Source organism: Myiozetetes cayanensis, unplaced genomic scaffold, assembly GCF_022539395.1.
Source record: "Myiozetetes cayanensis isolate MyiCay16 unplaced genomic scaffold, myiCay2020 scf20-37, whole genome shotgun sequence".
In the NCBI taxonomy this organism is placed as follows: domain Eukaryota; kingdom Metazoa; phylum Chordata; class Aves; order Passeriformes; family Tyrannidae; genus Myiozetetes; species Myiozetetes cayanensis.
In genome coordinates, this window is record NW_026087412.1 from 3309439 (window position 1) to 3336124 (window position 26686).

Here is a 26686-nt window from a genome sequence, read left to right on the forward strand (position 1 = left end):
GTCAGCATTCAGTGATCATGCTCCACAACCTTCCACAGTGTGTGTTTGCCATATAAAAATGGAGCTCCAAAATGCTGAAACTCTTCATTTTAAACACCCATGTTCCTTACATCCCTGAATGTTGGGTAATGATGCTACACAAGTTACTTAATTTAAAAAAAAAATCAGAAAATTAAAAAATTCACCTGAATACACACTCCAGGTTCCTCTTAGAGAAGCCTAATCAGTTCTCCCATCGTTGTTTTACATATCCCTTACTGTTATGCGTCCTGAATAAACATTTTCCTTTTCTTTCAAAGCCATCAATGCCAGCTGAAAGAGCCCAGCCAGCAGCCTTTGCCAGCTCCAAATGAGGGGTCCCTGGAAGAGGGGGAGGAGTTGCCTGCACAGAGATACGAGAGAGACTTGGTACAAAAGTTGAAAGTCCTTAGACATGAGCTCTCCCTTCAGCAGCCTCAGGCTGGTCACTGTCGGATTGAAGTATCCAGAGAGGAAATATTTGAGGTATTTTGTTTGCTTTACTACCAACAGCAGGTTTTGTCACTCCAGAACTGAGTAAAGCTGATTGCTGGTTATAGCAGAGTTTGCTCATGAGAGAGAGAGAGTGAATCCCACTCCCCACGTGGTACAAAGAGTTGTCATTGGAATTTGCTTCGGGTTGGCACTCGCACACAATCGTGTCTTCTGTTGTTGAGTAACAATCTGTGTATTACAGAAATGCAGAAATTTTAATTGCAGTGTTACAGAAATCTTAATAGACTTAATTACAGCGAGGAAATAGAGTATCTGATTGTACAAATACCCCCTCAGGAGTCCTACCGTCAGATAATGAAGATGAGGCCAAAGGACTTGAAAAAGAGGCTCATGGTGAAATTCCGAGGAGAGGAAGGCCTGGACTATGGAGGAGTAGCAAGGTGAGAATCAGGGGTTTGTCTGACACTTATTAACTGTAAAATTGTCCTTTAAGTTCCCTGTGGCTGATACCATTCCCTTCAGAGTTTTCTGTTAATGGTGTGTGTAAGTTATTTATGGTGTATTTTACAGGCAGAGGTTGCAGCTTTGTATCCATAGGTAGACTGGAGAAGTGCAAGTTTGTGATTTAATAGTTGTCCCACTTAAAGTCGTGGAACTGGAAAGTGTGATCAGCTCAGGCTGTGAGGTCTCTCAGGAGGTGTCCAGACTCTGAAGTCAGATCCGGGTCACAGGAACAGTTTTGTTAAACACACCTTTCTGATTTCCAGGGAACATTCAGGAGAGCCCTCTGATCCGTTGGAGCAGCAGTGGAGATGAACTAATCCCAAACAAAGGCTGGAATTTTAGCAAGGACTTGCCTCCCTCTTAAAAATAACAATAATTCCCTGTGGGTTGCCTCAGATCTGAGGTTCTGGAGCTGATTGTAGCATCAGTGAAACGCTCACCTTTGTGGTGGCTCAGGTGCTTTGTGTAAATTCACTGAGAAATTCCTCAAATCCACAAAGGCTGCATTGCCCACTTGGGTGTCTTTCAGTAATCAATCCCTGGACAAAGGGAAGAAGCTGGAACATTCTGAGCTGCCTTACCCGAGGTGTCTCCAGTGTTGACATCCTGTTGCCCTGATGTCTTTCATAATTGCCCATTAGTTGCAACTGACTCTTTCAGATCAGTACAGCTCCACTTCCAAGCATTAAAATTGATATGTCTCTCAGAATATTTTGGACCTGGGATGAGTGCCCAAATTTAACAACAAAGGGGTGTTTGTCAGGGTGAGCTGGGAGGTCAGAAATGGCTTTAGTTCCATTCTGGTCCTTGTGTGTTACTGAGAGGATTTACCCAACCCCTCCTCTTACTGCGTTTGGTCTCCGTCCCTTCTGGCCTCTGCTGAAAGCAGAGATTCTCTGGTCACCAAGCTGGAGGGAAAAACAGCTTTTCTAAGGATCACCAGTGATTGAACTGATTCTGAACAGCAGAATTTTGGAATACTTCTTTATCCTGTACAGGTTGCAGAGGAGCAGATCTTGCAGGCTGCAAATAGCTGAACTCTGCACACAGTCAGGATTTTTTTGGAAGCCTGTGTTGTTTGGACTCAATTAGTTGATGGCATTGTCTGACAGCTTGTTGTACCTTCTCTAATTGATCATAATCCCTTCAGTGCTTCTAAACTAAACCAAGTCTGCCTGTGAGTGGAACAGGACACTGTGGGTTTTTAATCTTACCTTTTTTTTGGTCTGCAAATGGGGGGCAGCACAAAATGATGTGACTTTGAAATAAGCCTTTCACAACTGATAATTCACAATAATTGTGTTATCTGAAACTTAAGTTGCACCCTTCTAAATTTTTTTTTTTTTTTTTTGGGGCAGAGAGTGGTTGTATTTACTGTGCCATGAAATGTTGAATCCCTATTATGGACTCTTCCAGTACTCCACAGATAATATTTACATGCTGCAAATCAATCCAGACTCTTCTATCAATCCTGTAAGTAGTAATTTCTGAGTGACATTCCTGCTTTAACAGATGTCCCCTGTGGTGTTTTATAGATGTTCTTCCACGAGAAGAGTCTAAACTGGAGGGTGAGGCAGAATAAGGTGGTGTTCATGTTTTATACTGAGGTGGTATGGAGCAGAGGGGCTTTGTTCAGAGATTAAAAACATGATAGAGGAGGTGTCCTTTGATAAGTACCTGATTTCTTTGAGGCTCCCCAGTACTGATTGGGATGCACAGTGATTCTGAGAAGACAAGACACAGATGAAATCCATCTTCACCCTGAGCAGCTGGCTGTGCACGCAGCATTGCACTCCCAGCAGTGCCCACCCCGTGACTTTTAGGGATGTATCCCTCACTTGCCCTTTCTCACTGCACTCCTGTGCTTGCTTTGTTTCTTACTGGAGGATTTATATTGATGCAGACCCTAAAAGGAGCAGCAGTTCTGTATTAGTACAGGGAATTCTTCCTGACATGACATTTCCTGACATTTGCACTGGAAGATGAGATTGGAAGAATGTCAACCATAGGACTTACACCTCAGTTTTCAAGAGTCAGTTTAAAAGGAACATGAAAGGAATGAAAGAAACAAGCACATGGCCTGCTTCCTCAAGGGCCAATATATTTTGATGGTTAAACCAAAAATTACCTAATTTGTTTGGAATTGTCATATCTTCTTGCATTCTGGGGGTTTTACAGGGGTTTTCTTTTTCCAAGTTTTGCCCTTTGAGAGGTCTGGAGGACTTGAATCCAATTTATTAATTAACTAATGCACAGAGACTTGTTTGAGGTATTTAATAATTAAAGGCTTTGGTTTCGGTTGTGTCATGAGGGAAAACATTGTCTCCTCTTGCCCGGAGGGTTGCAGGATATCCTGAATGTTCCACCGAGGGCACAGGTGGAGCCACAAGATGTCAGTGTCTTCCCAAAGCCTGACTCCCTTTCCTCTCTCTCTCTCTCCCTGCAGGACCATTTGTCTTATTTCCACTTTGTGGGGCGGATAATGGGTCTGGCTGTGTTCCATGGACACTACATCAACGGGGGGTTCACCGTGCCCTTTTACAAGCAGCTCCTGGGGAAGCCCATCCAGCTCTCCGACCTGGAGTCTGTCGACCCAGAACTACACAAAAGCTTAGTCTGGATCTTGTAAGTACTGCCTTTGTCAGCAGTCTCACTGTGGAGAAAATGGGGTAGAGTAAGTTGGCAATAGTGAGGTAACACTTTACAGAAAGTACTTGCAAAAAACTGTAATGGTGGAGATCTGTGCAAAATCATTAAACTGCTGCTTCTGTGTCAGAAAGCTCAAGATACTTGAGGAAAAGCTCTCATTGCAAACTGTGTTCACTCTCCTTGCAGTGAAGTACATACTTCATTAATAATTAAATACTGCATGGGTGTGGTAGAATATCACAATAGCAAAATCCAGACTTGGGGCAGAGCTCTGAGGGGAAGTACCACCGCCTTCAGAAGAAAACCAACTTTGATTAAAATTAAAAGAAATGGAAGTAATTCAGGCTTCTGTACAGTTACAACTCAGAACAAAATCCAACATTCAGTGTAGCTTTGGGGCTCTTCAGCACTGCTTTGCATTCCCTCAGTTTCTTTTCCTAAATGCTGTTTGACTTTTGTGTTTTAAGTCACTGATGGTGTTGAGTTCACGGCACGTGATCTCTTCCATGCTCCACACTGTGTGACAGCAGAGCAGATCCTGCTGGGTGTATGTAAATGGGGGGGTAGAGGGGGGATATATCTGTTTTTGTTCATTATCCTGAGTTTTCCTAGAGTTAGATGGATGTCCCATGTCTGATCAGGCTCTTCAGCATGCTCTAAACTATACAGAAATAGGTGATTGTGGCAATATTCCTCTAGTGGGTGAAATGCAGGTGGGTAGTTAGTAGGTTTAGCTTGAAGATCACCTAAGTGTTTAAATAACTGGCAGCATCACCCCTGAGAGTTACCAAAATATCAGAAATAGTAAGTTTACTCTCTGTCTGTCCGTTGCCAGGGAGAATGACATCACGCCCGTCCTGGACCATACGTTCTGTGTGGAACACAACGCTTTTGGGAGGATTTTACAGCACGAGCTCAAACCAAATGGCAGGAATATTCCAGTGACAGAAGAGAACAAGAAAGAATATGTCAGGTATTGCAGAACAGAAGGATATCCTGCCAGTGCAGTGGAAAGGGGGCAGTAAACAGATTAATTTTTTTTGTATATAGTGAGACCAGTGAAACAAGTATTTTGGGTGGAAATACCTGAGTCATAAATGACACGAATGTTTTCACACAATGCACTATTGTAATAGCTGGGAGGACGAAGCTGTGAAGTGTACACTGGTTTTTCTGTTGATGGTGTGAGGAACTGATAAGCACTTCTTTCATAACACAAACTGTATTAAAACAGGTTCCTCTGTAAAATGACCTTTTCCCAGCTCTGCTACAAATATCCCAGTCCCATCCAGCTCATCATCCCTGACTTTTTCTTCCCCCTCCCCACAGGTTGTACGTGAACTGGCGGTTTATGAGGGGAATAGAGGCACAGTTCCTGGCTCTGCAGAAAGGTTTTAATGAACTTATTCCTCAACATCTCCTTAAGCCTTTCGACCAGAAGGAACTCGAGGTATGTTTTATCCACATGGAGTATTGTTTTGTAATTTGTTTGATCCGCAATCAAGCCCTGATTAGAAAAAGCCAAAGCAACCAAGGACAAGAAAACCCACAGAACTTATTCCAATTTACATACCAGAAAGCAGGGCATTTGTTTAACCAGACCCTCTGTGGTTTATTTTAGACATTCTTTGGATTAATATTATTGAGAGGGCTACTTAAACAGGGAGAGGCAAATACCCCATGGTGTCTGTGCAAGGACTAATGCTCGAGGCAGGTGGTCTGAGCAGGGAGGGAGCACTTCAAGTTTGAGGAATTGCTGGCAAGACCTGACATGTTACCTACCCTAGAACTTGCTTTGTCCAGTAACTTTTCATGCATGGCTGTTTCTATATGCACACAGGACAGGGTTTACAGGGACTAAAACAGAAGGGTAGAGCATACACAAAAGAAAATAATTTGTCTTATTGTTAAATCCTGAGGTGCAGAAGGCTCTTAAATACCTGTTACAGCAAGTTTTCTTTGGGTTTGCCTTTTTTTAAAAAAAAAAAGGCAACCTGTGGAATAGCAAGCATTTGTGGTATTGGAGCTTTGTGCTAGCCAGTCATTCATTTTGATTAATCCTACAAAGTTACTGCATTCCATTTGCTTGAAAAGGCAGATTAGAAATCCATTAAATATTTCAACACTGTCCACGTCAGAGCAGTCACAACTGTCCTCATAATGTGCACAGGTGTAAGTGGGTGCTGCCTTGGTGGCACAACAAGGCAGCTGCCAAATGGCAGCTCTCAGAAATGTGATCCTCAGTATGGAATAGTATGGGAAATTTAGAATATGACACGTTTTGTTTGGAGGGATGAAGTTTTCTCTGTGCCTTTTATTTTGATTGCTTGGGAGGTGGTTAGATTTTGGGGGGTTTTTTTGCAGCCTGGTATTATCAGGAAAAGAGATTGAGGTGGTATGTCTGGTCTGTGTCAGAGCCTCTCACAGACGGCGTCAGAAAACAGATGAGAAGTTTCTGTAGTTTGTTGTGGAACAACAAAGCAGCTCAGATGTTCCCATAAACCGAGCAGGATTCTGTCATAGCTGTTGTTGGCACCTCTAGGACGATCCTTCATCGGGACAATGATGCTGTGTCAGGCAGCAGATGGCTTGTCCTCTTCCAGATTCGTGCTGTACCCTCATAAAGAGAGGCTGTGCCTTTCAGGTAGCACAGATTTAATAAAGCAGCTCTTGCATGGCCCTCTGACTCTGGTTCCTTGTGAAAAGTTCTAGTGCTGCTAATTCATTGCAGTTAAACTGAAAGATTTACTGCCTGTCCTGTACCGGCTTGGAGTGTTGCCTCGCACCAAAAAGCTGCTTGAAGCACCTGAACAATTCCAGGCTTCACGTGAGGTGGTTGGATGTGTGTTTTTGTAACTGCAGCGACTCCCAAGGTGAAAGCACTTTCTAATCTTTCAACAGCTCATCATAGGAGGGCTGGATAAGATAGACCTGAACGACTGGAAGTCCAACACCCGCCTAAAGCACTGCATGGCCGACAGCAACATCGTGAAGTGGTTCTGGCAGGCGGTGGAAACCTTTGATGAGGAGAGGAGGGCCAGGCTGCTGCAGTTCGTGACGGGGTCGACGCGTGTCCCACTTCAAGGTTTCAAGGCTTTACAAGGTGACTGATGTGGAGGCCGAGTTCACGTGCGGTGGGGGAAGGAGATAAAAGCGGTGTGGTATTTACGGGCCCCTTGTAAAGTATCAGAGGAACGCTGGATAACTCAAGCACTTGCAAACTTCAGGGCCTGAGAGCAGGGTTACATTTGTCAGATTTGTCAGCAGCTCTGGGGCTGCTGCAGGGTGTGGTAAATCTGTTACCGTGCAGTGCCTTGGCTGGTGTTAATACTGGCTCCTCAGTGTCCTTCAGCTCTGTGCACTGGTGTTAAAATCATTGCATGCAAATATCCATGGGAATATAGAGCTGACTGAATGACTTTTTCACGTGAGAATTGCCCTCCCTTCTTGGTTTGGCAATAAACTGTTGGACTTTAAAGCAAGTTTCTGTAAATCACAGGTTTTGTCATTGAAAAGGTGGCAGCGCCCTTGGCTGTTGGGGTCTCCTGATCACATTCCATTTGTTGGCTGACAGTAAATTGATGTTCAAAATTAAAATACGTAGTTCTGGTTTACAAGGAAAACCTTCTTGCACTTTAGTCTTTTCATTCTCGAAGGTGCAGTGTTGTTAATACCAGATTTAGCAGCTTTCCAAAATATCAGCCTGCAAATTGATTGTCTTGGGCAGCCCTACTGCATCTGCCACCCCGTCATCAGCTGCAAATATCTCTGCAGATTTAGCCTGGGACATACTTAGGTTTGCAGCTGGAACTGTAATTTCCTCTCATGCCTTTTTATAAGCAGCAAAATTTGTGTGTGTAAGTGATGTTTTGTTGAAGTGCATTAACTAGAATGTCTGTCTAAGGTTCTACAGGCGCTGCAGGACCCAGACTGTTTACCATCCATTTAATAGATGCAAACACAGACAACCTTCCAAAAGCCCACACTTGGTAAGATGGAAACACTCTGCACAGCGGTGCTTGCTCTCCCTTTGTCTTGATTTAAAGGAGTCATCTCTGTTTGTACTAGGGATGGATTAGCCATGGGATGTACACGGATGACTCCAGGTGTGCTCTGTTAGCTTGGAAATATCTGTACTCTGCAGCCAGCAAAATAATTTTCTTTTCTTAAACCTTGATTTGTCTTCTTTACTCTCTCTGGTTTTCATTTATGCCAGAGCTGATTATTCTGGATAGTGAGACATTTGTAAGTTTATTTCTCTATTACAAAGCTGAGTTGTCAGACGTCAGGAGCTCGTGCTGTTGGTGCAGGGTAGGCACAGCCTGAGCCCTCGCACGGAAATCTCACTCCATCAGAGGCAGGAAATGGTTTCAGCAGCAGCACAGGCTGTCTGCAGGCAGGGCAGGGAGCAGGCCTGCCTGATGTCTTGCTTTATTTGCAAGTCTCCTGCATCAGCCTCCTCTCCTCCTCCTCCTCCCTATTAAGCTGTACATTCCTGCTGCAGAAATAGTTGTTTTTCATCCTGTCTCCTTTGGCCACTGAAGTGGCTGAGGCTTTCTTGGAGTTTTCACAAGTTCTATCTATATGTAGCTGCTCCAGCATTTCCCTCCCCCCCCAATAAATATTTCAGATTCACCAGTGTGTTCTTATTTCCCCTCCAGCTTTAACCGGATCGACATTCCGCCTTACGAGTCATACGAGAAGCTTTATGAGAAGCTGTTGACAGCTGTGGAAGAGACATGTGGGTTTGCTGTGGAGTGAAAAAAGCAACCAAAGGAAACAGATGCTAGCTCATGGACCACCAAATCAAAAGCTAGAAGAAGCTTGCTGTGAACTTCCTGCTAAGCTGTCTGAAGCATCAGAACTCTGACAACTTAGAGATCGGGCTGTTTCCCTTCCGCCGCTGGTGGATGAGGGGTGGGGGGTCGGGCCTTTTGTTGGTGGTTCCCAACTCTGTTTTCTCCCCTTTGTTACAATAACCCCTTCCCTCTTCTTCCATCCCTCCCCCCCCCCAAACGAAATGCAGCCAAGTTCAGCATTTGGCTTTGGTTACACAGGATATTCTGCTAGATTTGTAACACATATTGTGATAGGGTGAGCGACCTGTGGGGTTTTTTTAATAGGAGAATCAAAGTGTAATTAGGAATGAGCTTAATTTGCTGAGAACTTGCAACCGGTAGGTGCACCTGGTTAGTTTTGTCTTAAATCAAACTTGAGCCTTTGTAGAGTCCAGCAGGTGCAGAGTGTCTGACTGGCACCAGAATTCGCATTGCACATTTTAAACACCTGTTGAAAAAGTGAAAAACTTCTAGCAGAAAATACCTCCATATGAACACTTAACTGAAAGGTAAAGAAATCCAAGTTCTGCCTTAGCAGGAAGCTCCCAGTGGAAGCTGTGGCTCACCTTGAGAAAAGTGAAGGAATCTGAGACAGCTTAAATGGTATTGAGTGGTGTCTTTTTGGTTGTCCTGGCTGAAATCTGATTGTTTTGCACATGAAAACAATTAATTTCCTCCTGCAGAATTACTTTCCATAGTTCATTCAGAAGTAAGTAGCTTGCAGAGAAGCCTTGTGAGGAGGAGACAGAGGGTGAAGATCCGTTCAGCCCCAAAGCTGTGATTTCTGTGCCACTCTTTTACCCCAGATGTGTTTGCCTGACTTTTAAATTCCGAGACTCACATGGAAATCACTAAAAGCCGAGTTAACAGAGCAAACTTCTGCTGCAAATTTTCTGGCCTTGGGAAAGGTTTATTTGGAGGTTGAGGTGAAAGGGGAACCATGTAGTGAGTCCATTTGAAGTGTTGTGGAAAGCTATTGGAAGAATTTATGACTTCAGTTCTGTAGGGATGAAAATTTCTCCAGAGAGCCATATAAGGCTATTTTTTCAAATATCTGAAACTAATATTAAAAGGTTTGTTCTCTTAACACGGGGGAAACAAAAGCAAATCAAATACCTGAATCACTAACATTTTTTTTCCACTTTGCACACCAAGATGAGACAGTATTTTAACAAATAACACGGCTTCAGAGAGACCCAGTTATCTGTCAAACATGTCTAAACCTAAGTCAAGCAGACTTGCTCGTATAGGATTTTTTTTTTCTTTGGCAAGCCTGATATTTAGAGAGATTCATTACTGAACCATTTAACAGATGTTATGTTTATGGAATAGTGCATTGAAATTCAGCTGTGGGTAAGAGATCGTTCTTAGGAGACGTCTACTGGAATACTTCTATTTTGTCTTTTTTTTTAATTGAATTTGATAATAGCTTTAAACTGTGATAGGACAGAAAGTAGACACGTGTCAAAACCCTGGCATCGTTCTGTTTTGTTTGTTTGTGGTTTTCCTTTTGCCATTGACCATAATTCTTGTGATTTGCTGTTGGGAGTAAGGGTTGCATCGGAGGTGTGAGATTGTACCAAGCAGTGAGATTTGCAGGGGGTGGCTCAAGATGCTCATCCTGCAAGACTCTACAGGAGAGGCCTGTTCAGACCCTTGTTCTGTAGGGGATCTTTTGGCACTTGGGGACCAGTTTCTGCAGTTCTGGTTGTCGGGACGTAAATGGAACTACACAACTCTTGCAGAGAAGAGAGGAGATGCAGCTGTGGCATCAGGTGGAGTAGCAGAGTCCCCACAGCCCGAGCTTTTCCAAATGGCTTGGAAGCCAGACCTGTTCATAGGGTGTATTTAATCTTTTCAGTACGTTTGAATGTGCAATAAACCAGTCAGATAGGAAAAAATGCAAAATGGATTATTGCCCAAAAGCTTTGCATGCAGTCTCATGTGGATTTGTCACTAAAAGAGTTTAAAAAAAAAAAAGACCCCAAACCCAGATACTAAAGGCCAGCCCTAACAAAAATCCTATCACACAAAGCTCTACCTGCAGCTCAGCTGGCTCAGTGCAAACCAAGCGAGGTGAAGGGAAAAGGCCCTTGATTTGGAGATCTGTAGGTCAAGTAGCTTTATGTCAGCGACACAGTTGACATACGGTAGTTCCTAATGTCTTTGCTAGGTCAGTGTTTTATTGAATGCACAAAATAAGATTAGGCAAGGATCGTTGTTCCGAAAAGTCCGTCTGTTTTTTTGCTGTGTTTTAAAGCCCTTGTCGAGGTACCTCCTCCGTGCTGACGGCGACGAGAACGGGGCGCTGTCTTTTTGATTATTTCAGTTCTCTTTCCAACAGCTTCACCACCTCTCCCATCGTGTTGTCTTTGCAATTTCGTGCCACTTCAGCGACGATGACGACGACATTCCCTGTCCTGTCCTGTACGTGCGTTCGAGGCAGGCCTTAAAGCTGGTTGGGTGGATGGAGGAGCAGCGAGAAGCGAGGTTTGGAGCCACGGCTTGTGCTTCCTGTGGCCAGTTCCAGGGCCAGGGAAGGACGGGATGCAAACAGGAGTTTGTGTGGCTCGGGTAACCTCAGCTGCCTGAATTGGTGTGTCCATTCCCACTCGGTCTGCCAGCACTTGAACTGGTTGTAAACTTCTCAAACTTGCCCAAAGAATAACATCGAGTCCGGTGTCCATTCTGTCATTCCACGTCCCACCTTGTGCGCGGGTGCTCTTGGATCTGACCCGAAGGGAATACGAGGTACAGCGTGTCTGTCGTTCCTGTCCTCACGGCAAACCCAGCAGCTGCCGTGCCCTGATCCTGCTCCTCAGCCTTTACTCTACGCTCAGGGATGTAGGAAAAAACCCCCACTCTGCTCGTGTTTCCAGCCGGGGAGAAACGAGACTGTCGGATGGGTGTGAGTGTTCACTTGGGCATTACGTCAGAGGAGACCCCGCTCCACAAAGGCTGCTCCAGGCTCCGGGCGGTGCGACCGGCGCTCGCTCAGCAGTTTGGCCTCACTTCGAGTTCGAGGTGGTTCCAAAATCCAGCAGATTCCGTAAATTACTGATCCAGCCACCGGGCCCCTCTGGAGCCGGTGCCCAGGTTCAGGGCCGTGTGGTACAGCAAGTTCCCAGAAACACAGTATGGATCTGGTTTTAATTTGTTAATTTTTGTTGTTGTTGTTGTTGTTCCTCGACCACTTTATAATGTATTTTTTTAATTTATTATTATTTTGTAATGTCATGTTTTAAGTATTGCTGCTATCCTTGTTATTCTTCCCACTGTTTTTATTGCAGATTTATTTTGTGAAAGTTGTACACTAATGTTTCATTTTATGTCTAAATCAAAGTATTTAAAGAAATACTAGTTCTATTTAATGTGGTTATGGAACCAGCTGGAATAAACAGTGATTGTATAGTAGGCTGGACCCAGGAGGTCATGTTCATTTTTGTTACATATGCAATAAACTCACAACTTTAAACTCTTGCTATCCAACGGGTTCTTTTGTTAAGCGTTGTTAAATTTGTTAAATTTATGGGAATAGAGTGGGTAAAGCATGGAAATGCAACTGTTTTAACTGATCTGTATGGACTGCCCAGATGAAAGTCCTCCCCTGCAGGGAGAACACTTTGTTTCATTCATTTCTTCAGCTGATTACTTACCAGCCTCAACCTTTTTCCCTTATCATTTGTCCTGATACTTTTCCAACTCCTCAGTTTCCAGAAGGAAATGATGATCTCCCCCTTAACGAGAGCTGGAAAAAAGTCATTAACGCTGATGAATCTCTGCTTTCCTGTTGTGTTGGTGTTTTTTTTTAATTACTGGTGTTTTGCAAACGGAGGAGGACAGGTGCGAGTCTGAGTCTGTGGACTGGTGTTCCCCCCTTTCAGCAGAGCCCCCCGTGGGGTTCCCGGCACAGAACCCCAAATAAAGTCCCTGTCCCCAAATCGAGCCCCCCCGCCCCAGGACACACGTGCGGCCCCGGCCCGCCCCTTTCCCCTCAGGCCCCGCCCCTCCCCCAGAGCACACCTCCCGCCCGCCAGGGGGCGTGGCGCGGCTCGGCCGGCCCTCCCGCCGTCTCTATGGTAGGTCGGCCGCTCCGGGCTCGCCCGCGCCGCCCGTCCCCCCGCGCCGCTCTGTCCGCGCCTCTCTGTGGTGCGGGGCGGCGCGGTCACGTGGCGCGGGCCGGGCGGAAGCGGCGGCAGCGGCGGTTAAATGAAGCGGGGCCGGTGAGTGCGGGGGCAGCGCCGGCACCGCCGGAGTGTGGGGAGAGAGCCGGCACCCCCGCGGGGCCCGGGAGTGTGGGGAGAGCGCCGGCACCGCCGGGTGTGGGGAGAGCGCCGGCACCCCGCGGGGCCCGGAGTGTGGGGAGAGCGCCGGCACCGCCGGAGTGTGGGGAGAGAGCCGGCACCCCCGCGGGGCCCGGGAGTGTGGGGAGAGCGCCGGCACCGCCGGAGTGTGGGGAGAGAGCCGGCACCGCCGGAGTGTGGGGAGAGCGCCGGCACCCCCGGCGGTGTGGGGAGAGCGCCGGCACCCCCGCGGGGCCCGGCAGTGCCGCTGTGCCACCGCCGGGCCGACCGAGCGACAGAGGGGACGTTCCAGGGCCTCGCCGGACCCCCGACCGGGGCCTGCCCCGGGTGTCCTCCCCACCCCCCCTGAGGGCCCGGTGTCCGTCCCGTCTGTCCCTTCAGGTCCTTCCCCTCGCTTATTTTCGGGGACGGGTCGTTTTCCCCCTGTTTCCCTTCAGAGCCGGCTCTCCCATGTCCGTCCGTCCGTTCGTCCCCGTGTCCGTCACCACCCCCCCCTTCCCCCTCGGCCCCCCCCGCTTTCCCTCGGGATCGGGGACACTCCGTCCCCCCTCAGGACCGGGTCCTTTCCCTCCCCCCTCCTTCCCCTCAAGGCCGGTCCCGGGATAAGCCGGAGCTGGTGGGGAGAGGAGGATAAAAGGTTGTTCTTCTCTCCTGACCCCCCGCTCGGTGTGGGTGCCTTTGGGACATCTCGACATTCCAGGTATCTGCCGTGGGAGCTGCTGCAGGAAGGGGACCCAAACACAGCTGTCCCTGGCGCTGAGGGCTCTGTGTAAGAGATACTCCTCTTCCTCCTCCTCCTCTTTCTCTCTCTGTTTATCCGAGTGCCGGCTCGGTGGAGAGAGAGCAAAACCTGGAAGTTTTAATGTGCTCTGCCTTTGTGTGGGGGACGTGTCCAGTGAGTTTTTCTGCCTCTGGAGCTGACCTTGCCCCCTCCAGACAGGTGGAGGCAGGTCGGGATCCCACCCGAGGCTGAAGAGCTGTGGTGAACTACACCGTGTGTGCAGCGTGAGCTCCGCATGGCATTTTTTGGGGTGGGCAGAAAGGAGATTGGCTCAAAGGGTTGCCCGTGGATCCCTGGCTTTGCAGCTGTGCTGGCTGGAGCCCTGGGTGGGTGAGGGCTGACAGCACCTGTGGGTCCAGCCCAGGAGGTTTTTATTTTCATCTCACCTGTGCTTTATGACCCGGAGTGTTGTCTTTGAGAGTCCTCCAGTACTTTACCTTAGAGTCTTACTGGAAGATACTTAGGGTGGTTGTTCTCATGCAAATAAGTTTAGTTGCTGGTGGTTTTGTTCCAGTTTCCCTACAGCTCCTCGAGCAAGGATCATTTTCTTACCTGGTGTTATGGTTTGGTCACTGTCTGAGGCCTCTGATACTTTGAAAGAGAAAAGCTGATGTTGCTGCTTTGCACTTCTATTTCTGTTTCCAAGGTGTGGTGCTGAGGGACTTCAGCTTGTTGTGCGTTTGCTTTTCACAGTTTTCCTTGCTGTGTTTCTTTCCCATCTCCCTGCCTGCCCTGTGGATGGAACAGCAGGCTCCTGCTTTGCCTTGGGAAGAGGTTCTAAAGCCAGTCAGTTGTTGCCTTGGTGTCTGAGGGGCACAGGCAGTCCTGGTGCTAAGACTTGTGAGCAGATCCCTGTTTCTCTATTCTGTCTCTGTGGTGGTTGGTTCTTTCTTACAATTTCTGCTCTCTCTCTCAGCTGATGCACTTTGGAGCTGTCACAGCTTTCCAGCAGTAGCAGTGGAAGAGCAGGCCGGTGTCCCCCATCAGGCATTTGGACTGACCTTTGCATTCTGAGTTCAAGCGGCCTCTCCTGCCTCCAAAGAGGGGGACATAAGGGTTTTTCCTCCAGCAACCTGTTTGGAAAGCAAGGGGAGGGGGGAGATGTTTGAGACCCATCATTCTGCAGACCCAAATCTTGAGCAGATTGTGGTACATCCCTGAACAGGTACATGGGAATATGCACCTCAAACCATGTGGTGGAACCCATTTCCTTTAGGACTTGCAGGATTGCAGGGACAGCTTTTAATCCCAGGACTGTGGGATTCACAGCTTTAATATGGGCTTTTAATTTCTAGGGTGAATGCTGTGCAAAAACACCACTGCCTTACATCAGGCCTTCTGCAGTTGTAAACACGTTAATAGATTTCATGTGCTGGGTGTCTGCTGGTGTGACTCGATGTTAATAAACAATCGTCTTGACGGGAGTTTGTGCCTGGAATACCAAGACTTGGGAAGGGACTCAGACACATTTCCTGAAGATCTGTAGCCACTCAGCTGCATTTTGGTAACAGGCCTTCTTCCATCTCTTTTTTTTTTTTTTCCTCCCTTCCCAGGATGTTTTCCTGTTGGCCTGGCCGCAGCCAGGGCACCACCAGCAGGCCCTGGAAGAGCAGTTGGGGCAGGTGTTACTGGTGATAAGGTGCATTCTGCTTCCCAGCAGGGTGCTGGCAGCCTCTTCCAGGGCTGGAGTTTCAGGAGCTGCCTCGGAAGTCCAAATTCCTGGGTAGAGCAGCGCTTTGTGTGCCTGAGAATGCAGTGGGCGTTGCTGCCGCCGTCACTGGCAGTGTGACTTGTGCTTTGAAATTGGACACAAATCACTAAAAAGTCCTGTGGCAAAAATAGGTGGAGCAAACCCCGCAATTCCAGCCACTCCAGCACAGCTGGAGGGAGATGGGAAGCACATCCCAGGGGCCAGGAGCTGATTAACAAGCGGGAGTAGCACAAACCCAAGTGCGAGAGGCACGGGGCCCTTCGGGTGTTGTTTGGTGCCTGCTGGAAGAAGCTCCCATTCATTAGTGTGGAATGGGTGTCTTATTTTAATTTACATCATTTTATTGTGAGTGGTTTACTGTGTCACGGCGCTGGGTGTTGGGGCTCGCCACTGGCTGCGTTCTTTCTGGGACAACCAGAACTGCGCCGCTAATTCCTGTCACTGGAATTTTGGGGGTTTTTACAGATGGATTTGGTCTGGAGATATTTTAGGACTCCGTTTACATTGTTGAATTCGGGCATCACTGTAACTACTTAAAGGCGAGGCAATAATAGTCTCAGAGGTCTCTGTGTGCTCTGAGACAATGGTGTGTTTTATTGCTGTTGGTGGATGGGTTCAAGCTGCTCCATGTAACTGGGATTATTCTTGCTAGGATGTATCCCAGTGGGATAGGTGCCTTTTTAAATACAGTGACCAGTGGAAGGTGTGAAACACTCCAGCTATCTCCCAGTAGCAGCACAGGAGAGAAGGTTATTTGTGTACTGACTGGGAGTTCCTGTGTTTGAAATGGTGCTGAGTAATGGTGCTGATCAGCATTAGCCTGGAGTAGTTTTTGTTTTCAAGCAGGTTACTGGAATGGAGAAGTCTGGGAAATCAGGGAGGAGCAGGCAGAGAAAACAGGAAAAGAGGGGGAAAAAAAGCCACTTAGCAGCATCCTGGTGGCTTGAGTAAATTACCCTTACCAAAGCAGTGAGATGTGAGATAATAAGGAATGTTTCTCTGAGCTGGGACAATCTCGTGCTCAGCAGCCTTCATGTCACTTTTATTGAATTTCAGGTTTATTTTGGAATATCTTGGGAGTGATGTTTTTCTGCTGGGTCAGTGCTTAAGAGCTTGCACTGGTTTGAAATTCATAAAGATCCTTGAGAAAGCTTAATTCCTGAGGATGGGGGAAATGATAATTCCTTCTGAATGACACCTCTCTCCTAATGACCAACCCCGCTGTGGTCCCCTCCCTGTGTTCACAAGGGGGGCTGTCAGTGCCTGATTAAGTGGAAAAAGCATTGGGCTTTGGGGAAAGATTTCAAGGCAGGGCAGCTGCTGCCCCGAGTCACGGTGCCACCTCCCAGTGTTCCTGAGCTGGGTGAGGGGGAATTTAAATTAATGTGGCTTCCTTGCTGGCTTTGGGGAGCGAGCCCCACTCCTGTCCTGGTGCTGAAGGTGCCTGGCTGCTCCCAGGGTGAGTCTGGGAGGCTGTGGTTGTCACTCGTAAAGAGGAGCGAAGTTGTGGAGCTGAGATAAAACTGGCAGTGAGTGTGTGTGGGTGTCAGGGTGACCTGAAATGTTTTCAGTTGGCTTCCGTGGTGTTGCTCACCCTCGGTCTGCTCCCCCTGTAAGGAGGCCAAGCTACTGTTTGCATTATTCAGAGGAACATCGGGACAGGATCTGTGGAGGCATCACGTGATGCCGCTCTGCAGTACGAGGTGATTGGGATTCACACTAGCTGGAACCTTTGTACGGGGAATATAAGGATGGGAAACGGCCTCCAGTAATATGTTTTGTCTGGAGCACTCCCCGCACGAGGCTCCTGCGCTGCTTTATCCAGACTGACACGCTCCTACCGAGCTGTGGGCGCTGCTCCTGCTGTTCCTTGGAGGAAGGAAGGAAGGCAGAGGTTGGTTTGTTGCAGCGTTTGCAGAACCGGAGTTAGGAACAGATTTACACCTCTACTTCCAAACCCCCATCCCAAAGACAGGATGCGTTTTTATATTTGATAAATGAGGGGAGGGAAAACGCTGCCTGATGCTTCATGTACATCAATCTTTACCTGAAGGCCTGTCATGGAAGGAGCACTGGCCTGGGTACCCCTGGCAAGTACGAGCTGCCGTTGGCCGAACGCGTTGGGCTGGCAGAGGGAAGGGGCAGCAGTGCTGACAGCTGCCTGCAGCACAGCCACCGTGCTGCTGAGGGCTTTCCTCCTCTCCCTGCTCCGCCATCATGTGCTGTAATGCAATTTGAGGGAGATGACAGCAGCAGCATAATGGGGAGGCAGGACAAGCAGCTTTCTCTGCCTTTCAGGGAACCAGCAGCACAGGGCTTTTCATCCCTCTCCTGCTGCTGGGATTTCCAGCTTCAGATGAGCAAGACCCGTGAGCAGTAACTTGGCTGTTGTAAATAGTTCGTGTCCTCTCTGTGGATTGTTAAACCAGAATCCTATTGTAGTGGAGAAGGCTTCATTGTGTATCTACTGGGAGGTGCCCTTGGATCCGCCAGGACTAGCACAGACCAGCTTGCAGCGGCTGGAACGCACCTTTTCCTTGGACACCGTGTCTGGAGAGTGCTCCTCAGCTGAATGGGCTTGTGTTTATTTAGCACTTTGTGGCTTCTTGTACTGAGCCTCTGTCCCAGGTGGTTAAATAATCTGTCTGAGATTGCAACACCCAGGAAGAGAATTTGTGTTCTGCTGCGTGAAGGCTCAACCCAGCGTTGGGCGCTTGAGTGCGATGACTGAGGGTGGGCACAGGACTGTGCCTGCAAACAGAGTGTCCTTGGTGAATGTCCTGGCTGCAGCCTGGGCAACCCCTTGGCTGTGGCCTGTGGTGGTTTCTGTGTTGTGTGTATGGAAAGTGTTTGTTTGCCCTGGGATGTGGTTGGTGGGTACCTTGCAGCCTTGTGAACCTGTGTGACCCTGGAACCGGAGAGTTAAGGTGCAGTTCTTCTTTCCTCGCTTTGTAGCTGATAATTCACTTATTTGTGAACTTTACTAGTCTCAGAAGAGACTCATGCTGGAGGTGGAGCATCTCTAAATCCGGCCACAATCTAATTTCCCTGTTTTCAGTTCTGATATAGTGGCACTTACCTCAAATACAACCTCTTTGCTTTTCTGCTATTTTAGCACACTCTGCCTGAACCCCCCAGTGGCACCGCCACGTGATGCGGATGAAGTCAGGCTGGACAAGTGTTGTGAGCCTGGAAAGCTGCCCTGGGTTCTCAGTGCTGAGAGCTTGCTGGGCTGGAATTGGCCACAGGGCTCCACGTGGCTGCAAACAAAACTAAACCCAGTTTTACAAAAGCTGTTGCTGACCGGCTTGAAAATCATTTGACACCTGGTTATCTGTGGTGCTGGGGCAGTAAGGACATAGTGGCAGTTCTTTTGGGCCGTGCTTCTGATGCTGCAGTTGCTGGGTGCAATAGGCAGCTCATTTTTTACCCTTTCCAACAGGGAGCCTGTTGGCTCAGTATGGCTCCAAACTGGCTCTTGTACATATTTAAACCTATCGATTTATTGTGTAAAAGCATCATTCAGAGGCAGTGCCTGACCTTGGACTGGGAGCATGTGTAGTTTCAATGTTAGTCGGGTATTGGCTGTGGCTGCAGTTTAAATGATCTTCTCCCTGCCCCCAGTTTATTTTCTGTTCTCCCACTTCCACCACGGTGGATACGTGAGGAGAGAAGGTATCTGCTCCGAATCCTCCAAAAAAAACATTTTCCAGGGTATTTCCTTTTCAAACCTGTATGAAATGCTGGAGGAACTGTGTGAGAGAAGGCAACAAGCCGTGGTGTGGGAATGTGACCATCTTAAGTAGGCACTGCAGTGGAACCCTTCTGAACGTGAAGCCACAGCTTCTGGGCCACTGACCTTTGGAACTGTGGCAAGTGCAGATGCTTAACGTGGCTCCAAAAAAGGGGCACGGCTGTAATAACCAGAATATGTGACCTGTGAGGTCATTCTTTCTGGAAGTCCCTCTCTCTGGGACGTTTGACACCTGGAATGGTCGGTGGCAGGCTTTGAAGTCAATACTTCTAAAAGCACTGTGCAGATTGACACGGACACCTTCCTTTCAGCTAAGGTGGGCTGCTGCAGTCAAGTTGGGTTTTTTTCCCCTCCTGTGCCACCTCAAGGTCAAGTCTCAGCTTTTGTGTTGTCAGCAGCTTTGTGAACAAGGTGAGGTGTGCTGTGCTTGAAAGCAAAGTTTCTTGCGATAGGGGATATTTTTGTATTTTTATTTTGGTTTAAGTGTGACCTGAACCTTTCTTTCCACATTTGTTCCTGGTGGTTTGTTATGCTTTTTTTTTTTTTTCCTTTTTTCTGGAGCACAAGTGCAGTTTAGATGGTTTCCAGAGTTGATCTGCTGGGCAGCCTCTCAACATCCAGAATGCCGTGACAGCTTATCAATCCTTTGTGATTTTAAAGTCCTCTGGCTGCTACTGGAACTAAACCTGACTCTGTGCTTTCCAACCCTCTTGGCTTTGGTCTAGTTAGTCCCTCTCTGCTGCTTTTCATAGCACTTTGCTGTTTGTGTGCAGCCTGGCTCTCCCAGTGCCCCTGCAACCAGGGCTGAGAGCAGAGCAGGCTCTGTGTGAATGTCAATGCCACAGCCTGTCCCAGTAGCCTTAAACCCTTATTGCTGTTTCCTCTCCAGTGACAAACAGTGCTGAGATGGTAACCTGAAGGTTCCTGAAGACGTGCATCCAACTTGTTAAATAACTACTTAAAAGGTTGCACTTGGATTTCTTTGTTCTGTTAAGCCTTTTCAAGTGAGAGTCAGGATCCCTTAAAGAAAAGGGGGGGAAAAAAAAAAAAGGAAGAAAAACTACTGAGGATTTGGAGAGGAAATACTTTGGAGAGGAATCCTTTCTCCTGGAGAGCTCTGTGAAGTACAAGTAACAGAGGAGCACTCTGGTGTGTACCCTGGTGCAATTAGGGCACTTCTGTTGTTTTCTGTGTGGCTGCTGGGTGAGTGGGGAAGGGGAGGCAGCTGCAGTTGATGCTGTGGGGAAGGGGAGGCAGCTGCAGTTGATGCTGTGAGGAGCTGTGGCAGGTTCGTGCAGCTCCTGGAGCCGTTCGTGGTGTCGGGGTCACGGCGCTGCTCGAAGCACACGTGAGTTCAGGGAAAGGAAACTGGAAGCAAAACTTGCTCTGGAAGCGACCAAGCCTCAGATCACGTGGCTTCATGTGCTCTTACAGTCATCCCCACCCTTAGACCACAAAATCAGGATAAATCAGTTCTTTACAGTGATGGTTTGGGAGGCAGGCTGTGAGCCCAACGGGGTCAGGTTTGTGTGTGTGTGCTGTAGCCAAGTGCTGAGCTGCTGGTGCCTGAATTGTTGCTTGAACATGAAATGCCAAGCTGGCACCTGTGTTTGCGATGTGGGAGGGAGGTTTCGGATTTAGGGGATTATACTGGATGATCTTGCACATGCCAGAAGTGTGAGGCAGGCAGAGTACTGCCCTTTACAGGAACTAACTGCAGGGATGCCTCTTCCTCTCTCAAAGCCCTGAGTTTTCACTTTGCACAGAAGATAAGCTGCTCAAGGTGAGGCATTAACTCTCCTTTCCAGCCAGACTTTATAAATTCAGCTTTTTTTCAGGACTCAGTTTGATAGGAGAGGCAAAGGACTGACCCAGAGCTCCCCTCCTCTTGTGCAGAGTGTGGGTTTTTTTGCTCGTATCAAAATGAGGAGTCTCGTGCTGCTCAGGGAGATGGGATGACACAGAGCCCTTCTTTTGGCAGGACTGACAGGGGTCGTGGGAAGGCACTCAAGTGTCCATCTGCTGACCTTGATGCCAGTCACCAGGGAATAGCTCAGAGGAATCTGAAACTTTCAGCTGAGTTGCCCAGTTGTGGAAAAACGAATGCAGCTGTTTCGAGACATTGTACATTTTAGAGAGGAGTTTGCAGAGTAGAGGTTTTGCCAGGAAAATGCAAATATTTTGCAGGTTTGGGAAGGAAAACTGGTGTCAATGTATGTGGCCAGCTGTTGGGTGAATTAGGTAAAACTGGGCAGATTGCTTTCCTCTTGTACTTTGTGGTTTAGATGCAATAAAAATGGCAATTGGGTACTTAAAAAAATTATTATTAAGTGATACCGTGACCTTAATGGAATGATGAACTGCAAGTAAGGTTGATGTGAAGTCTCGTGATGTACAGGCAGCCAAGATGTTTCCTGTAAGTCCTGAGTGGACTTCCAAAATGGGGGAAAATCTGATTGGGGATTTGAAGCCAAGTAATCTCGAAATATCTGCTCTCTTGATTGCTCCTGACTAAGCAATTCTCATTAGTCTGGAGCAATGACACACAGATGTGGCTCATCCGCTGTTAATCCACAGACCCTCTCATATCAGGGTCTCCTGATGTGATCTGAGTACCTGCTGCTGACTCTGCAGTGACCAGTGGAGAGAGCATCACTTCCTTCAGTGCTGTTCTGCCTGGGTAAGACAGGGTGAGGAATAAGGAAAGCTGTGGTTGCTTCCAGAAAAGCTTGAAGGCTTCATCCCTCTTGTCCATCTTCATAATGTCTGTCCCTGGAGCACTGCTGCTGGAGCCAGTGGTGGTGCTGCTGTGGCTGCAGGAACAGTGGCTGCTCTGCTGGGATACTTTCTGAGCTCTGTGTGTTGAGCAGCTTGTCTGTGTGGGGAGGTGAACGTTCAGGTTGGATTTACTTGCCACAAAACTCCTCCTGTGTTATCTTGTCTTATGTTTTGGTGTGATAACATCAGTGCTCTGGCTTTCTGCAGTAGAACTGTGTTACCTGGCTCCTTTTATTGCTCACTTCAGCTTCTGTTCCTTGATTTTTCTCAGATCTCAGGAATCTTGTCTTGTCCTTCTCAGAGAGTGTATGTGTTTAAAATCATTTGACAAACCAAGCCAGCTGCTAATGTGGAGAGATACTTTGGGAGTGTTTTATAACTCACCAGCCAATTCTGTTATTAAATGATCTTCTGGCATGTTGTTCCCCTTTAGCAGATGCTACAGGTCCAAGAATTGGTGACAGAGCTGCATGGGTGGAGTTGTCCCTCACCTGTGCTCCTAAGAGGGGTTTTTGGGTGACACCTGTAGCAGGTTGTGCTCCTGGAAAACAGCTGATCTTGCCTGTGAGCCGCTGCCCACACACTCTGGCTTTCAGAGGCTGGGCTTTTGGGCTGGGACCAGGGCTTTTTCCACTTTTCCCAAGCTCAGAACTGAGCAACCCTTCTGGCAGGAGCCCTGGCAGCCCCATGTTAACCTCTGGCTCTGTCCCTTTGGGAAATGCGGTGCCATTTGGGAAATGGCTGGAGCTGCCTTGGAATAGCAAACAGGACTTGTTTGTGCCCAGTGGTTCTTGCTGGGCTTGTTATCAGGGGATTTCTAATTTTTCCTTGGGATGATGCCTCCTAACATGATAAACCACTGTTAAACTCTCCCTGCTTTTGCTCAGTGACTCTTACAAGGAGCAGCCCCCAGCAAATTGTGAACCCTTTGAAACATTGCAGTGCAATGCCTGACAGTAAGTCAGGCTGGTTTACTCCCTTTCTGGTGTGCTTTTTCTTTTTTTCCTTTTTTTTCTTTTTTTTTTTTTTTTGAATTTTTTGAGGACTAAATTTTTAGCTTTTCATTTTGCTGGTTGTCACAAGCCATGCATTATTTAAGCTGCTTCTCTTTGTTTTAGCAGCTTGAAACGAGGCAGGAATTCACCTTGCTTGCAGGCTACCAGCAGACACGTTTGCTGCCCGCAGGCACAAAGTGGGAGCTGATGCTCTTCTGTCAATGTAGGTGAGCAACAGTGGTATTGCTGTGTGGGGGAGAGGCTAAAACACAGTGATTTGATGTTGCTGACATCTCTTTCAAGTTGCTCCTTTTTTTTTTTTTTCCTCTCCCCCCCTGTTCGTTTGGGATCTCAATTCCTACCTCCCCTGCAGTGCTTTCTGTCTGGTCCTGTTGCCTTGAGCTGGAGCCAGGAAGGAACACTTTGAGTCTGGTCCCATCTTGGGTATGTGGGAGTTCAAGATTTTAAATGCTGCAAGTGGGGGGTAAAATACATTACACTGTAAGGAGGAGGGGGGGGTCTCCCCTCGACTGTCGCTTTAAATTCCAGCACCATCTGAAGGTGCTCATCGCAGCACAAATGTGAGGTGGAAGGAGCAGATCTGAGTTCTGCTCCAGTTACTGCAGCCCAGAAACTCCTCCATACACCAGGAGATTAAATATATGCACAGCACTGATGGTGCCTATTTTTAGGTTAGGCTAAAAATATGTAATGTGGTGTTTGAAAGGATTTTGCCTGGGTTTTGGAAATCCTTGTGTAAGCATTCTGTGTGCTCCCGAGACCTGCTTCACCTCGGAGCAGCTGATCCGTTAAGTCACAGTGGTGGTTGGGAGCGGTGGTTTTGTGGATTATATTTTTGCATGTTTGAGGAGCTTGTTGGAAGTACATGTGACTGCATCTGTCAGTCTGAGGTCTGATCAGTTCAGAGAACTGTGACAGATAAATCCATGATGGTCTCTGGTTTTCCCAGTAGCTCTTCTGTTAATGGGTCCTTCTCCTCTCAAACTGCTGTTGGAAAAAACATAATGGGGAGGATTTTATTGTCTGTGCAGTGAAATAACTTGGGTGTGCAGCATCAGAGGGTAGTTGGGCACTGGAATGGGCAGTGGTCACGGCCCCAAGGCTGCCAGAGCTCAAGGAGCATTTGGACAACGCTCTCAGACACAGGGTGGGATTGTTGGGGTGTGCTGGGCAGGGCCAGGAGTTGGACTGGATGATCCTTGTGGGCCCCTTCCACCTCAGGATATTCTGTGATTCTGAGTCCTGAATATGTGGAGTGATATGAAAAGTGGAGGTGAAATCGGGTGGATCAGGAGTGCTCTTTGCTGCGCCGTCACTCTTAGAAGTCGTGATGAGTTTTGTGTCACCTGGATACTGCATAGGGATTCCAGTCCCAAATCCAGCTTGATGTTCTGTAGTGCAGGTGGGAGCCTTTTAAGAAGGAAAGGAAAACTAAAAAGCTTGCACAGTGTTTATCTGGCTGCTGCCAGGTCCTTTGCTTTTAAAAGGGTTCTAGTTTCCTGTCCTTGACTGTGCTGCAGAAAAGCTGATGGGCATGTTAGAGCTTGCTTATAGGTAGCCTTATTCTTTACCTATAAATAGGCACTGAAGTCACTGAGGTAGCATGGAATAGCTGCTTTCCATCTGTCTTCCTTGCTTTTTTATTGTTGTTTATGTAGGGCAAGACCCCAGGGTGGCTTTGATCTTGTTACTTCACATTCTTGGCGGCCTGGTGCTATAAACATGAATAAACTTCTTATTCATGCCACTAGATGGAACTGGCCCATGCTTATAGATATTTGTTTAAACTTCAGCTCTGTATTGAGTATTGACAAAATGAATTGCTAGCTCTTGGTGGAAGTTTGGCTTTTACCCTCAAAGCAGGGCTTTGTTAAGCTCCTTGAGTTTTTATTCAGTCTGTTTTGAAGTAGAAAGAATTGCCAGTTCTTTCCAGGCTTGGCTCTTATTTTTGTTGTTGCTTTGACTGTATATTACAGTAAATGCTATTTATTATATTCTTGCTTTTAAACCACCGTGAGTCTGTTGGTGATGTGTGCACATTTTTGTCTTGTATGAGAGGGTAGACAGTTTTTTGTCCCAAATTTAATTTCCTGTACCCCTTTCTCAATGCTGAAGGTTGAACTGTGTTAGTTCCTCTCTACAGGACTAGAAAATACAATCTTAACGTATCTTGTGGCTTATCCATCATTCCTGGATGTGAACAGCTGGGGCTTAGCCAGCACTGGACAAAGCACCATTTGAGCTCTTAGTGAGAAGATGTTTTTGGTGGCTGAGCACTTGCAGTGTCGTCCCACCCTCGTGTACGTGCACACCCAGCCCTGCTAACGCACCGCCTGTCCCTGAAGGGGAGGAATATCCACCCCCTTAGCTCTGCATGGAGCAGATCTGAGCAGACACCTGTCCAGCCTCTGCCTGCACTGCTTGATGCCATGAGAGCTGATTTGTGGCTTTCCCAGATGTCCTTGTTCATCCCCAGGCAGCCTCCAAGTGATGCTTCGCGGTGTTTGCTCGGTGACCTTGGGAACGCTGGTCCCATCCCTGCCTCCATTTCTCCGTATCTTAAATGGCAAGAAGAGTGGTGGTTTTGTTTGCTCAATGACTCAGAGGGCCAAGGATGGAAGAGTAATACACAGCACTAGGTGGTAGCTATTCCTGAGCACCAGGGAAAATACAACTGGTAATAATGTGGGTGTGACCTTTCAGAAAGGCCAGGGTTTTCACCACGTGCACTTGCAGTGACCCAGCTCTCAAGCACCTGCCTGCAATGATGAGAACAGTGCTTTTGTGCCATTCTGGCAAATAAAGTAAGGTTTGTTTCTCCTTATGAGGCAGAAGCTGAAGATCCTGGTGGAAATGCTCCCCAAATCTTGCTGGTCAGGTGCTTTCAAAGCATCACTGTACCAATGATAATCTCGGAGTTGCTCGCTGGGAACAGGGTGTGCTGCTGAGGTCTCGGGGCTCAATACAGGGGTGGCTGCATATTGGTGGTAATGCTGGTTAGAAGAGGCCTCTGCAGTTCCCTCACCCAATGTCCCACTACATTTGGACCATCACCAGTGCAGGGATCAGGTGAGCATGGCTGTTTGTAGCTAAGCCTTGAAACCTTTCTGCTGGAGGTTCCCTCTGGAGAAGGCTGCTTCAGGCACTCAGCTGTGCTGCTGGGCTTTCTTAAGTGCTAAATTATACATTTTTATTTTTATTATTGTATCCTGTGCATCTGAACTGATTTCTTCGTTTTACTGCCCTAGCTGCAGATCCTGTTCCCTGCAGAGGACGTTAAGTAGAATTACTGAGGAGGAATTTATACTGCTCTTGTGTAGTAGCAAACAGGATTTTATAGCAGACCCATCATTTTCTTCCAACTTATGCATCAGTAAATATTTAATAGCACAGATTCCTCTGTGCTGCAATAAGGAGATGAATACTTTTCAATAAAAAGACCTTCTTCTTTCTCCTTCCAGTGATCAAATTGTGCTCAGAATTTCTGCATCTGTTCAGCCTCTCCATGATAGGGAGAGCTTTAAGCTGACAGAGCATAAAATGGAAACCTCCTGTTCAGGTTGCAGTGATTCCTCTGCCCCCCTAATCCCGTTTGGGAGCCTCTGGTTCATTGTGCCTCTCTGAGAACAGGTTGGGATAGCAAAGTTTAGTCCCAAAAGCTCAGTCCTGTGAAGGAACCTGATTCCTGTCATGCTCTCCTTTTTGGATTGAGAGCAGATGGTGTATCCTGGAATTTGTACCAACCCTCTCACTGTAAATCAAGGAAATCTCTTCTTTAGGCTAGCAGATGGTGGCAGGAACGTGTGCTGTGTGATGTGACTTGTTCCCGTGCTGGCTCCCAGTGCAGGCACAAACCATGCACTCACTGCCCTGCCAG

The 26686-nt window shown here is 47.5% G+C and overlaps 2 protein-coding genes across 6 annotated transcripts in view; both read left to right on the plus strand.

Moving 5' to 3' along the window:
* The window catches only part of SMURF1 (SMAD specific E3 ubiquitin protein ligase 1), a 44891-nt gene extending 32942 nt beyond the window's left edge, over positions 1 to 11949 (plus strand). For 2 of the 4 annotated variants that reach the window (XM_050317547.1, XM_050317549.1), the window contains exons 10-18: positions 300 to 504; positions 811 to 914; positions 2337 to 2451; positions 3425 to 3603; positions 4463 to 4600; positions 4957 to 5077; positions 6529 to 6730; positions 7532 to 7616; positions 8289 to 11949. In XM_050317547.1, the coding sequence (XP_050173504.1) occupies positions 300 to 504; positions 811 to 914; positions 2337 to 2451; positions 3425 to 3603; positions 4463 to 4600; positions 4957 to 5077; positions 6529 to 6730; positions 7532 to 7616; positions 8289 to 8388 (1249 nt within the window). In that variant the 3' untranslated portion in view covers positions 8389 to 11949. The remainder of the gene's footprint in view (positions 1 to 299; positions 505 to 810; positions 915 to 2336; positions 2452 to 3424; positions 3604 to 4462; positions 4601 to 4956; positions 5078 to 6528; positions 6731 to 7531; positions 7617 to 8288) is intronic. The other 2 variants (XM_050317548.1, XM_050317550.1) reach the window with 1 other exon arrangement.
* A 631-nt stretch (positions 11950 to 12580) lies between these two features.
* Positions 12581 to 26686, plus strand: part of RNF216 (ring finger protein 216) — a 77317-nt gene continuing 63211 nt past the window's right edge. Inside the window, exon 1 of one of the 2 annotated variants that reach the window (XM_050317545.1) lies at positions 12581 to 12688. The gene's annotated coding sequence lies outside the window, so the exon portion shown is untranslated. Of the gene's footprint in view, positions 12689 to 13520; positions 13539 to 26686 lie in introns of those variants that run through there. The other variant, XM_050317546.1, reaches the window with a different exon arrangement.